This window comes from Panthera onca, chromosome F2 (assembly GCF_046562875.1).
Source record: "Panthera onca isolate mPanOnc1 chromosome F2, mPanOnc1 haplotype 2, whole genome shotgun sequence".
NCBI lineage: Eukaryota > Metazoa > Chordata > Mammalia > Carnivora > Felidae > Panthera > Panthera onca.
Window position 1 is genome coordinate 41,189,086 of NC_138356.1, and position 14,503 is coordinate 41,203,588.

General features: G+C 46.5%; 1 protein-coding gene across 2 annotated transcripts; it reads right to left on the reverse strand.

Moving 5' to 3' along the window:
- Positions 1 to 752: 752 nt before the first annotated feature.
- On the reverse strand, positions 753 to 12,897 carry GEM (GTP binding protein overexpressed in skeletal muscle). Of its 2 annotated transcripts, none has more exons than XM_060610914.3 (5): positions 12,749 to 12,897; positions 11,062 to 11,401; positions 4,555 to 4,631; positions 3,567 to 3,771; positions 753 to 2,116 (listed from the first exon to the last, which is right to left on the reverse strand). In XM_060610914.3, the coding sequence occupies exons 2-5, from the start codon at positions 11,390 to 11,392 to the stop codon at positions 1,839 to 1,841; spliced, it is 891 nt and encodes a 296-aa protein (XP_060466897.3). In that variant the 5' UTR covers positions 11,393 to 11,401; positions 12,749 to 12,897; the 3' UTR covers positions 753 to 1,838. The 2 variants fall into 2 exon arrangements, with proteins under 2 accessions (XP_060466897.3, XP_060466896.3); XM_060610913.3 differs by lacking the exon at positions 12,749 to 12,897 and adding an exon at positions 11,644 to 11,973.
- Between the last annotated feature and the right edge of the window lie 1,606 nt (positions 12,898 to 14,503).

Consider the following 14,503-nt stretch of genomic DNA (forward strand, 5'->3'; position numbering starts at 1 on the left):
GGTCACACACCACCACTGGGCAGATGCCACGTAGGAAGGTCAAACCATATTAATGACACAGAGGAGAATTTGGTTAAAGCCTTGCCTAGCTGGATCCAGGCTGAAAATCACCAGTTTCCTTTTTTTTTTTTTTTTTTTTTTGGACCCATAATCCTTTATAATTTCCTCTAATGCTTTAGTCTAGCTTAGGACCATGAGCCTTCAGGGAGCAAGGGCACATCTGTTCAGTCAGGAATTCGCCAAAGTAAAAGATCAATCTGGCTTTTACTAGAACTTAACATCTAGAGGAACCCAAATACTTCGCAACTGTATTAGCCAAAACTAACTTTGCATCATTATGAATCATGACTCCAAAGGAGAGGTGTCAAGGATACTCTGAAACAAATAACAACTGGGCTATCACCAAAGAAAAGAAGAAATAAAATAACAGGCATGTTTCTTTAGAGAGTGCTTGCCCTAAATGCTATATGGAAAGAATCATAATTGTATTATTTGGGGAGGAAAAACATTTAAGAATGCCTTTTTTGGGGATGGCTGGGTGGCTCAGTTGGTTGGGCGTCCAACTTCAGCTCAGGTCATGATCTCACGGTTCACGAGTTCGATCCCCGTGTTGGGCTCTGTGCTGACAGCTCAGAGCCTGGAGCCTGCTTCTGATTCTGTGTCTCCTCTCTCTGTTCCTCCCCGGCTTGCTCTCTCTCTCTCAAAAATAAATAAAGATTAAAAAAAACTTTAAAGAATGTCTTTTTTTCCCAAAGATTTTATTTCTTTTATTATAAGACACATAGGTAAAAACTTGCATATTCTGAAAAAGGTAGAAAATGGTAATAAAATGGACATTTTTCCTATTAAGAAATATGCTCATAAATATGCTTTATCAAATGTTAAAATGGTTATTATTTTGCAAAATAACAATAAATAGAGCAGAGCTGTGGCATACAATGGTCAACCCAAAGTACTGGAAGTATTTATGTTTTGTGTTTTATAAAAATTCAGACCTTTGATCATATTTCAAAATTTGGCATTTTGCACTCCAGGTTATCAATAATTCAAATTTTTAAAATATTTTCATGATGGCCCCATGACTTTAAAAACAATGAAACATAAAAGGTGGTTTGACCGAGTAGAATTTGATTAAAATAATTTTCCCCTAAACAAAAAATTACAAGACACAGAAGCAAAGACATGACTTTTTGATCCCGTAAGTAGTATCTGTATCAGTTCCCAATTCTACAAATTTCTGGATCCCCGACTGTGGGCGCTGAACAAAAATTGTTCACTAAGCTTTAGCTTCCAGCAAGGTGCACCATTTCATTTCACAGCTTGATGGAGCCATGATGGTCATGATTATGATGAGCCCGGTTCTATAATTCTAGCTCCATGAATACAAGGTACAGAGAAAGAAGTTCTCCCTCCTTTGAATAAATCCCTTGAAGGCTTTTCTACATTTGTGTATGACCTAATGGCCTCAAATTCATGTATCAGAACACTGGGTGAAATTTTAATGATGAAAAGTTCTCGTTCTGAGCATTCTTTTGTAGGCTTCAATTCTCTACTATCCAAAGGAGAGAGGAACACAAGTGAACACCAAACATGTCCTCTAATGAGTCTTGGGTATTCAAGCAGCCAGGTCAGGCTTTTTCCTGTAAATAAATACTGATTTTACAAAGATCTTTCATTTCCCATGCATTATGTTGCCCTTAAGGCTAACACATTAATTCCCAGCTACAATGGGGGAAGCCATATGTAATAATACTTAAGGATCCAATCTAATATAGATTATCAGTCCCAATGGTGTTCGATGACGTCCATCAGGGGGACATCTGGGCGACTCTGGGTGCCTAGAGCACAGAGAGGTCATGGCAGGATTTGGACTTGAGCTTGAAGGCCATATTCTTGTTGTTTTTGGCCACGATCTTGCCCCAGAAGCGCCTGGCTTTCCTGGGGATGCTCTCCCTCCTTTTCTGGTAGGCCAGCCGCCGCTCATTCTTCTCCTTGCTGTCCCGCCGAAGGCGGACCTGCCGCACGATGCCCTCAAACAGCTCCTTCACATTGTGCTGGACAGCTGCGGAGGTCTCAATGAACTTGCAGTCGAACACCACAGCACACGCTCTCCCTTCTGGAAAGAAAAGGAGGGGAGAAGAAAGTCAGAGGAGCTACACAGGACACAGCCAAGCTGATGATTCTTGACCTCAAGCTGTCTCCAGGTAACTCTAGGTCAGTCACACATGTGATGGATATAGGAGGCCACTCCCAGAGCACAGAAAGAGGCAGAGTCACAGGAAGCAGGAGAGATGGACTTTAGATCTGGCCATCATAAATTCACTATGCAAAAGTCCAATTTCATCAAATACGGTAACATTAATTATAACAATAAAAACCACAGCCTTAATTTATTGTACTTACTATGTGCCAGGAACTGAGTTAAATACTTTTTTATAAACATTTTTTTAATGTTCAAAACAATCTTGAAAAATACACTATCCCTTTCAGATGGATGAAGGAACTGAGGTGGGGGGGTGGTCTTTTAAAAATATGAAGGCATTCACATAGCCTGTAAGTGGCAGGGGTAAAGCCAAGCCTGCTTCTTCCTCAAGTTCAGATTCTTAACTCTTTCTCCTAACTGAGTTTCCTGAATTGGAAAAGAATCCTACTATCTGACTTTCCTCTCTTAGAAAACAATTTTAAAGCTCTGATGAGGTACCTTGAAAAACTTTTTGATGATTTCACACATGTACAATACAGTGACAGCAAACTATACAAACAGGCTTTCTGGAGCAGCCTCAATGTCAAATGTTCCACCGTGTTCAACGGCCATGTATCCAAGTTTTGGTTAGGGGAAAAAAAAAAAAGATTACTACAGACAGTCCTTTCCTAAGAGTAAGACATTCCCAAACTAGTTGTATACCTTAAGTCTTCATCAGGTTTCTTTCCTCCTGAATGAGGCCTAGCAATGCAGTATTTTATTTTTTACCATGGTACCAGGAACCAAATCTATAGTAGGCCAAAAAAATCTCAAAGGCCCCAAAAGCAAATAGGCAGTATCTCTGAACTAGGCATGAAAAAGTGTATGTGACACCATCAGGCTGATGCCTTAACTGAAATTTAGGAAGCAAAAGGCAGGGGACAGGAAGGAGTTTCTAGGGTCTCCAGGAACCAGAGGCAGCCAGAGTAGAATCCTTATTCTCATTGAAACTCTTGGAGTTTTCATCTTTCTTGCATAAAGAGACTACTTTTATTTCCCTGAACTCTTGAGAGCTCCCAGGAGAATAGAAAAGGACAAGGAATAAAGGCTGGGGAGTGCCAGTAAATCCCTGAGCACGATCTTTTCCCTAAAGGAATTGCAGGAAGGGGAAAGTGGAATCCTGCAAGTCGACCAGATGGATCAGGGAGCAACAACCAGCACAGAAACAATCTGCTGGGAATGCGGGAATCTTAGACACAAAACTCCAGGGAGCATTTTAATGAGTCCCTGGTTCCGGCTTCATGAAGGAAGAAAAGAGCACCTATCTGAAGAAAACCAGGTGACCCAGAGACGGTTTCTATGACACTGGCACCGCTCCCCTTACCTGATACAGACACTTCCCGGCACCGCACCAGGTCACTTTTGTTGCCGACCAAAATTATAGGAATGTCCTCTGTCTGCCGAGCCCGGCGGAGCTGGATTCGCAGCTCAGATGCCTTCTCAAAGCTGGCTCGGTCCGTGATGGAGTAGACAATCAAGTAGGCATCCCCGACCTGCATGCAGTGATCTTGGAGCCATTCATTCTCTCCCTGGTAAAAGGAGAACCTCCCTGAGCTCAGGCTGGTCTGGTACATGAAGCATCGGGGGAAACAGTACATGTATCCTATGTACCCTTGCTGATATGAGGAAGAAAGGAAACGTATTCCAGCTCCCCACATGCATGCCTCCCATGCCTGTACTATGTCTGGTGGCTATAAGCTAGCCCATCGGGTATTTCTGCCAAAAAGTTTTTACTGTCCAACTCCTCCTACAGCTTGAGTTGATAAATTATACAATGACTCTGCCAAACCACATTTCCAATTTTTATCCAATCTACCAAAAATGAGCCTTTTCTGACTTCCAAAAACTCCCTTTTGCCTTTCTCAAGTGATGAAATTTAGAGTCCTTCTGTGAGAACAGAAGACTTCTCAGTAAACAGAAGGTCTAGCAAATATCCTCAGGAGCCCAAAATCTTTAAAAAGCACATGTTGAAGACTAGTATTAAGATTGTCAATTCCACATAATCTGGTTTTATATATAGCTTTAAATTATCATCCATATTTGGCACTTGCCCTAAAGCGGATATATGTTTTTGTATTTTTTTTTAATTGAACTGAGGGCAAATCACTGTCACTTGCTTAATATTCAGAGCTCATTTGCGAATGACCTGTTCCTTAGAACAGCCTCTTACTTCAGAAAAAGAAAGCTTTTAATGAAGAAAATGAGCCCACCTCACCTAGAACACTAAAAAGGACAAGGTCACCCTTGCATCAGACAGCCTGTTGGAAGGCAAGCCTTGACAGAACTTACAGAGAGCTGTGAGCTCTGCATACCTTGTTTTCCCACATGTCCAGGAGTATAATTGTTGCACTTTCCCCATCAACAATCAGGGTTCGTTCGTATGTGTCTTCTAGAAAAGCAAGAACAGTGACACTGGAGTCAGGAAATTAGGCAACGCTTTTCCGTAAGCATCACGTAGAAAATTACACTAGAAAATTAGCTTACTAAATATGCAATCAGTTATGCAAATATACAGATATTCACAAAGGCAAATTACTACTTTTTAATCACCTTTAACAACATTTTACGTATATTCTTCCACTGCCTCCTAAGCAGAACCCCTATGTCTTCTGCATGTGTCACCAAAAACCACTTGAAATGAAAAGCTTTTGTTTTCATCATTCCTGGACCTTTTATATAGAAAAACCATTTATAAGGATAAACTCACTGAGAGTTTTTGACTCTGATTCATTGGATGATGCCATGAGAGAACACTAACTGCCCAGTGGAACTCTAAGCCTCATTCATAAGCCTTACATGGAAATCCACTGTACCTTTCAGTAGGGTGCTTAACTGGCAATTTCAGGAGCTCTAAGCTCAGAGACATTTTTCCTGTTTTGAAACATGCAAGAAAAAAATCTTGCGACCCTGTTTTGGCTGAAGTTCTCTTCCTTTAAAAAAAACATTCAGCTCCCTAGGAATAAACAGGCTTATTCTTCCATCTCAAGTCAGCAGGACAGCCTCCAGGCCTCCTTGGTAATGGAAACTCTCCTCCCTACACTTGAGCCCAGACTGAGTGTAGGTGAAGGGTGAGCAGTACCATGCGCCAGAGCAGCTCCAGCCCAGAGAAACCAGTTGGCAGGGGCGAGGTGGGGAGGCAAGGGGGAGAGTTGGCTGAGTTAACTGGGATTTTGCAAGAGGGATTCCCATCAACTCCATGCACATGAGCCCATCCCCACTCTGTTTCCACAACGAGGTTTCCTGTTTCGAGTTTCATCATTTGAGAATTATTATTTTTGTAATGATTTTTTTTCTTTACCATTTTTCTTGCTGCTCCTTTTGCCTGAAACCTGTTCCCTGGGATATCCAACAGGCGTGTGCCCTCACCTCTTTCCAAGGGAAGTGTTCCCTCACCAGCTACTTAAAATTGCAACACATCTCCCCTACCAGTATTGCTTACTCCTTTCCATTTTCATTTTTCTTCGTCGTACTTGTAAGTACCCCACATGCAATCCACTTAACCTATTTTATTCACCTATCTTATTCTTTTCTGTCCCTCTTGGCCCCCGAATATTAAGGCAGAGATCTGCTGCTATGTCCCCCGGAACCCAGCGCAGTGCTTAGCATACTGCAGGTGGGCAACCAACACTTATCGAATGAATGAATGAATGATAACTATAGCACTGGGGATATAAACACAAGCAAACCTGAATTAGAATCTGAATGCCATCTCTTATTAACTATGTGGCTCTGGACCATTTACTGAAGTGCTCTGGGCCTCAGTTTCTTCATCTGTGAAATGGGACTGATAACAGTATTCATGCCTTGGGGCAATTACATAGGCTAGGCATGGGCACGGGGTAGAAATGCAATAAATATTAGCTGTTGTCATCACTCGCTCTGATGGAGGAAGCCGGTTCTTGCCATAGTTGGTGTTTCCTACCATAGGTAAATCCTAGCTTAAAAACACTACATTGGGGAAACCAAGGCATCTCTTGTTTTATAATAACAAGGGATTTATAAAAAGCAATGCTCCCAGTTTAAATGTTTCTTCATCTAGGAAATGGAATCAGCAGAGGCAAAGGAAGGAAAACGTGGACAAATGAAAAGGCTCTTTCTGTCAATTTCTGTGCCTCCATAAGGTGTCATTCTAATCAATGGTAATGGTGTCCCACTGGGGGATTAAGTCTGTTATCCCCATCCTGTCTGCCATCCACAATGTGCAGCATGAATGGGATCACAGTGGGACGCACAATCTGGATTTCTGCAGAGTAGGGTCTCCTGACTCAACAGGCAAATTTTACAACCAAATGGAAATGATCAGAGCCTGAGCAGCACAAAAGAGGGGTTGGCTGACTGCCCCTTACTACCTCGGAGTTTTTCCCTTTTCTCTAAAAGCCTTCCCTGTTCTCAAAAAATCCAAAACAGCACTTTCTCTGCCCTCAGCCCACCACTCATCATCCAGAAGCAGGTACAAGGGACTGAGACCCCAGCAGTTCAAGTAGAAACCTACTACATTCCAATAGCTAGGGGGGAAAAGCAAACTCACGCTTCCCCTTGGTTTAAGAGATGTCTGAACATTAGCCTAGTGAAAATGGGGATTATACCTTAAAAAGTAGACGCCTAACTGCTTTGACATTCTGGAAGATTCCTGGACTTAGCCCTGCCTGAAAATCATTACGCTGCAAATCCTAAAACAATATATCTCTGCCCTGCTTCACCGCATATGCCCCACACCTAGTTTATTTTTATTTGCCAGTGGGATGGGGGGGGGGGGGAACACACACACACACACACACACGCACGCACGCACGCACGCACGCACGCGCGCGCGCACGAGTGGGGAGGGGGGGAGGGAGAGGAGGGAGGGAGAGAGAGAGATAGAGAGAGAGAGAGAGAGAGAGAGAGAGAGACAGAGAATCTTAAGTAGGCTAAGAGCCCAATGCAGGTCTCAATCTCACAACTCTGAGATCCTGACCTGAGCCAAAATCATGAGTAGGATGCTTAACCAACTGAGCCACCCAGGAGCCCCCACACCCAGATTTATATACAGCCTCTGACTACTCCCCCCCCACTCCCCACAGATTCTTCAGACACACAAAGTATCCTGCTTCACGGCCCTCTGCTAACCAGGAGAGGGCCTGCCTGCAACCAAAGTTCTAGTTTCTCTTCCTCCCCTTTGTCACTCACCTTTTAGCTTTCTCAAGAGCTAATCAGGTGAGGAGAGGAGAAATAAAAGAACATGAAATTCTGGAAAAGTCCTTTGAAATTTGCCCTGGTTAAGGTGTGTGGAGAAAGGGTCGAGGCCTACAGGCTTATAGAGCTTTTCAGTATCGTGGGTCTGGAGAAGCCCTCACTTCTCCAGTGCTCTCAGTAAAAGCTGGGGGTGAACACGCACACTCTGGAATGAGAGAGATCATCCTGAGGGATGGGATGGATGTCACCTGGTTGGGTGACAGGAGCTATTCTCCCTGGACTAGTACACCTTAATGTGTCTTTAACTTAACCCTCACGGTGCTCAGAGACCCTTCTGTCCAAGATTGGCTCGCATGCTGTGTGGAAGCTGCACAGGAGTTCTCTCCCACACTAGAACGGGCTCCTGCAGCCTCTCAAAGGCTGGGAGGCTCCAACATCCCTCTCGCCCAAACTCTCAACTGCTTCCAGCTTCCATAGCCCAGGAAGGGAAGCCCACTATAGGAACACCGTCCTCTCCTCTTGTGGCACGTTTCCTCTGCACGTCTCACGGGGCCCTAGCCAAGAGGGGCCGGAGTGGATGGGGACTACAAGCAACAAAAGTGCCAGTTTGAGAAGATAAATCCAGGCACAGGAAATGGTAGATTCAGAATCAGCTCTAACACTCATTCCATACGTCTTATGTGCCAGGCACTATGCTACATGCTTATATGCTACCTCTGTCAATCCTCCAGTGCCCTATGAGGTAGGCATCATCTCTATCTCCCTAGTGAGGAGTTTGGGGGGGGTCAGCACCTTGTGCAGGAGCACTCAGCTACATCGTGTCAAAGCTGGGCTCCAAACCCACATCACCAGACTGAAGTCCAGTGCTCTTCCCATACTTCCTGTGTGCACGTGCCGTACCTTCTCACCGACTCAGGGCTTCCAAATCCTAGTCATCCTTAGGATCCAGCTCAGAGGCCACCTCTTCTATGAATCCTTTACTGACTTCCACAGTCAGAAGTAATCTTTTCTCCTCTCAATTCCTACAGCACGGTCCCTCTACCTCTTCAAGCCACTCATCACATCCTATCTTGATTTAGTTGGTGCACATCTGATCTCTATTGCACATACTGGAAGCATCTTTAGGGGGGAGCCCTAGGACTCCTGGCACGCCCCCGCAGTGTCTCACCAAGTTCCATGGTGTATGTTCAGTAACTACTTAGGAATGAATATTGCATGAATGAATGGATGAATAAATGAACGAATGGCATTAAATGTATACAGAGAGTCATAAGATTATTGCAATAGAGCTGTAACAACATCCATCTTTATTAGGAGAGATACTGATGAGAGTATTGTGTAGAGGTTTTTTGATGGTTAATGCTGAAAAAAGAACAATGTGAGGGCATGACTTGGAAAACCTTCTTCCAAGTTTCCAGCTGTAGTGATTCCAACAGCTGCCTATGGATAAGAGATGTAATCCTAGACAGTATAAATTAAGTTACTCAAATAGGACACATTAAATAGGTTGGGTCACCTGAGGAGTTTCTTGCCAAAGATTCTATTCAAGGAGGTAAGGAAAGGATTCTCCCTCTCCTTTCCCCCCATTAAGCAAAATGAGTTTTCCCAAATATAGAAGCATGTCTTCCCAAATTCCAGATATGAGTCAGTCTTCCCGGCACCATATGCCTATAGGGGTACCACCCTCCAGATAAGTACCTCTCCACTCTAACTGACAAGCATTTTTGAAAGCCTGCCACCCAGCTCTTTTAAGACCTCCCTCGAAAAACAAACAAAACTCCTGGTTGATCTCTTCCTTATGTCAATCTCCCCAAACACTTTATTGTTAACTTCATAAGGTATTCACTAATTTTACCCTGCTCTGAATTATAGCCACTGACACTTCACCCCTTCCTAAAAGGGTATATACTACCACTGGGTACCCCAGAGCCTAGCCCAGAGCCAGACACATGCCTGACACTAGGAGTATTTAGATGCTACGCCCACGGGCTGCAGGGTACAATGAATGCACACAACTAGGTCTGACTCGTGGCCACACCGTGGACTAGCTTTATCACTCTGGGAAAGTTACTTGATGTCATAAGCCTCCATTTCTTCACCTGTAAAATAGGGATATTAATACCAAATTGGTTCAGTTTTTGCATTATCAGAAAAAACTTATGAGAAGTACTTAGCATAGTGCCTGGCACATCGCAGGTACCCTGTCAATGGCACTATAAGAGTAACACCGAACTAAGATTATAAAATCCTGAGTTCTCATGCCAGCTACCCCACTGATTCTAGGTAAGCCACGTGGTATTCTGTAGACTCAGTTTACTCATATGAGTACAGGAATTTTGTGAGTACCAAAATAAAAGGATCAAATATAAGATGCCCAACAAAGCACCTCTCCCATTGCAAATGTGCTTTCTAGACAGTAGTTCCTCTCTCCCTTTCTCCCATACTGACAGTCAACCACCAGCCCCTACTGAGAAAGAGAAAAACCAGCCTTCTAAGACTGAGGTCACTATTTCTCCTTGACTCTCGTTTGGCTATAGTCCCTGAGACTTCCAGAAGTGAGGAGAGAAATCAATGTCCTATCAATGAGTCATCATGTATAGTCCAGTTCAGGAGTTGCCTCGTAAGCAGTGAACTCCCGCACGCTGGAGATGATCAAGATGAAACATTTAGCCAAAATGGGCTCACAGTAGTAGTGGGGAAGGAGCAGCATTCCAGTGCATCAAGCGGAGGGCAGAACTGACTCCTCACTAAGGCATCTTCCTACCCTGGGGGTCTGTGATTCAGCTGTGAGTTGCAACTGAGAGCACAGACACATCGTGCCACTTGGGCAAGCACTAGAAGGTTCTTCCTTCATTTCTGTAGCTGCAAATAAGGACATCCAGCTCCCCTTGTCAGGTATGCTACGAGGGAAGCTGTGGCTGAGAAACACTGTATGAATACCACTGACAGTTGGGATCCTCATACTACTTCCCAGAATGCAGCGCTATGCTTTACGTGTATTCGAGGAACACATGCATTTTTGCGACTATGTCACCTCAAATCAGTTTTGGAAATAGGCAGGTCTTGAATATTTTCAATGAGATTATACACGGAAAATCGTCTTGAAAACATATGTATCACACACACAAACATATGTATCACCATTGTTATACTCAAAAAAAATTTTTTTTGACATTGTACTATTTTAAACTATTTTACAACCTTGAAAGACTCTAATAACGGTAGAAACTGATGAATCCATCCTAATACTTTTTCAAATCGGGTTGGTATTAGGTATAATCGTGGGAAAAAGCTATGTCTGCACTGAGCTCTTGAAAAATCCAGGTCAGCGCTGGCAAAAACCAGAGGTGGGATCCTGACCCTCTGACTCTGCCCTCTTTAACCACTCTACCCCCAGTCCCTGTGGAGCTGGAATCTAAGAAATCCCCTTTCTGGCCCAGGTTCCATCTGGAACAGGATGAATCTTCATTCTCTTGTCCTGAGGACCCATGCCAGCAGGCTGTTCTGGGGACTCAGCTTGCCCAGCCAGTGCCAGGAATGCATAATCACCACTCCCAACTCTGCAGATAAATGGCGCACCCACTCGCTCTTTCCGACTGGACCACCGCTAACGGAAAGACGCCCACTGGGGTCGGGCCACCTACCTCCCAGCACCTCGCAGTCGCTGTCCATGCTGTCATGCACACCTGCAAAGATGTTGGCCAGAGTGGACTTGCCCACCCCCTGCTCCCCTATGAGCACCACCCGGTAGTAGGTGTTCCCCGACTCGGAGGAGATGACTGAGTCTGTGGAGTCGGAAGACCAGCTCCGGCGGCAATGGTCCTCCGGGGCAGCAGAGTGACGGCTGCGCTGGCCGTACTGGTGGGGCTCCTTCTGAACCATCAGATGCCTGCCGTCCGCTGGGATGCTCCAGCGCTGCTGCTGCGGCTGCATGGCCACGGTGCCCTGGCGCATGGTGACATTGTTCAGAGTCATCGCTGGGTCCTGGAGAGCAAAGCAGCCAAGATGTAAGCATCATAAGCAGGAGCGAGAGCTCGGGGGCTCAACCACACAGTCAGTCATCAGAGATATTTGATCAGATGGGGTGAGACCCGGTAACCCTGACATGAGGAACCCCAAGGAAACAGTCCCCAAACCCAAGAGGCTTTCAACTGGACACACACACATGCATACACTTCGTAACAGGCTCCTCAGGAGGACTGTCATTTGCAAAAAGAAAAAAGTACCGTCAACATCACCCACTGCCCTCGGGCTTCCTCCATCCTCAAGGAAGCCTTGGGACCCCTCACTCAGCACTGACACAGAGGCAGCCAGAAGAAACTAACAGCCTTCAGAGATGGCTGGAAAAGCAACAAGTTAATGGAGCTGGGGACCAGCTGGCCAGGTTAGCTGCTCTTGTCTAAACATGGCTCTTAATTGCACCAGCGTCCAGCGGGCTTTTGTGCCTGGGTGGGAAACACGTGGCAATGACATCACTCCTCTGGCTGGACTGGACATGCACTTATTGGAACTTCCATGTTTAGTAAAGTCGCCCTGATGCTCTCCAGCTGCTTGAATAAGCTATTATTTGGGGGCAAAAAAAAAAAAAAAAAAAGAATTTTCTGTTTGAGGTTTATGCCTCAGCTCTGCCCTCTTGCCCACAGACATCATGTGTAAAAAAACCCAGCCCCAAGCCCTGTTGTTCTCGCAGGTTAAGGACCTACTCACGTTCCGACCTATCCCATTTGCAAAGAAAATGCTTCCCTCTTCTGAAACCACATTCACTCCAAGAGTTTTAAAATTCAACGCAGATTTCCACCTTCTTGAAGAAAATCAGAAGGCCAAGGACTCTCCCAAAATGACATTCAACAACTCTGCCACAACTTTCCCTTTGCAAGACTCCCTCCCCTTGCACGAAGGTCTGTTCCCGAAGGCTACTTGAGATAAAGTAGAAGCCGTCTCATTTTCATCAGCAAGATCATTCGTGAGAGCCGGCCACTAACGGGGAGGACCAGCCGGTTTTTCGATCTTACAAGCACAGCCTCAGTTGGCTGACTTGCATTCAAACAACAAAAGCGTGACGTATCAGTCAGGGCTGCCCTCTGACCACACAGTCTGTAGGAGGAGGTCACGCTCCTACCGAGCCGAACTAAGGAACCTGCTAACGACAAATAGCATCTTCAGCACCTTAAACTCTGCCCCTGACCGGAAAACCACGGCGCAGACCGCAAGTTTCAGGGGCTCTTCTCTCAAGTTAGAAAGTTCTGCGGGCTGGGAACGCCCACCTGGTGTCCGCCCGCCCCCCGCCCCGCCCGGCTTCAGGAGGACCCCCGCCCCAAACCGCCCGCTTACTCGGCTCGGCAGCGTGGGCGCCCGCGGGTCCGCGTGTGCTGCGTGGGTGCGCGCTGCGATCCCGGGCCGCCGAGCGCGGGGTGCTCGCGCCGTGCCCGCCGTCCGTGCCGCCGCCCGCAGCCGCCGCGGCCCCGCCGTTTATAGCGCGCCGGCCGGTCCGCGCCGGGGCTTTTCCGTGACGTCAGCGCCCCCGCTGGGAGGGGGCGGCTCTGCAGCAAACTCCGACTTGCAGCCACTTCACCGAACCGGTTACTCGCAGTCATGTGACCCCCTTCTCCCCTTTTAAAAAATAACAACAGTTCCATCCCGGGCTCCTTTTATTTTGTTGTATTTTATTTTTACGAGGCGGACACAAGAAGATGGAAAGATACACTAAGTGCCACTTAATCACGCTTCCCACGATGGCAAGCTGTCGGGACACAGGATGGAGAAGGAGGCAGGTTTGAGTTGGGAACCCAGCTTTGAAGGAAAACAGGGATGGGCCAGGTGCCCACGGAGACTTTAGCCTCTAGGATGGGGCTGCGGCCACCTTGAGTGGCCAGGGCTTGTGTCAGCCGCGTACTCTGCCCTGAAAACTGCCTCTTCCTGCGTCCTGTCACCCTCTCTCTGGAGGACAGAGGGAGGAAAGCCCCACACCGCTTTATTTCCCTTCTCTGGCAGGGACCCACAGAGAAGGGGCCAGAGAGAGGTGACGAAAAGGGACAAGACCTTGAAAAGGGCAGTTCTGAAAAATAACTTAATTAGGGGTTCAAGCAGATTGTGCTAAATGCTGCTGGCGGCACTGTCGGCCAAGATGCTGAGGCTCCTCTATCAGGGAATTCAATCAGCGCCCCAATCAGCAGCATCTCTGTACCAGGCTCCCTGGCACTGCTGGGCCTGGGCATGGAGCCCGTGTCTCCCAGCCATGGAGAGGAGCCCTGAGCCAAACACCACGGCCCCATTCCCCCATCCCCACCCCAGAGACTCCTGTGAATAAAGGGCACAGGGTTAATAATAACAATAGCAACTACTACCATCATTTACTAAGTACCTCTGAGTACCTACACTCAGTAGGTACTGTTTGGCCTCTGCAGTACCTCAATCCCACTACAATTCTGCAAGGTAGATACATTGCCACCCCATTCTATGGAGAAAAACGACACTTGGCCAGAGAGCTTGCCCAAGGTCATGCAGCTCTTGTAAGTGGCAAAGTCAGGATTCAAAACCTGGTTTGCCTGACTCTTTGCACTGCACCACCAGCTGAAGGGTTTCAGTGACCTCTTTCTGGGGACATGGGCATTTCCCAGATGCTGTGTTTGGAGATGACACTGGCCTTTCCAACACATCCATTTGCTTTTCCAGCCAGCTTCATCTCTTGGTTGGCTGGTGGCTCCGGGAAGCAGCCAAAGGCCCCAGCGTCTATTTGAGTGGCTGGCCTCTGCTGTGATTACAGTCCATTCTCAGCTCTCCTGCATGCAGTTATGTGCTTTGGGGATTATCCAAGTGACCAGCTGCAGAGACCCGCCAGGCCCCAAGCTGGCAGAGGTGGGATCCACAGAGTAATGAAAATTGGGAGTTCATTTAGACCCAGGTGCCTTGGCCCCAATCTCCTACTTTATACATAAGGAAGTTGAGACCCAGAGGGATGACAACCAGTCAGTAGTAACTGGAGCTGGACCTAGAACCTGGGTATCATAATCTCCTGGATGGTACCCTCCCTCCATTGCCATCCAGTTTTCCTTCTGGGCTTAGCCAGGAGGGGATGGCCGCCGAGGT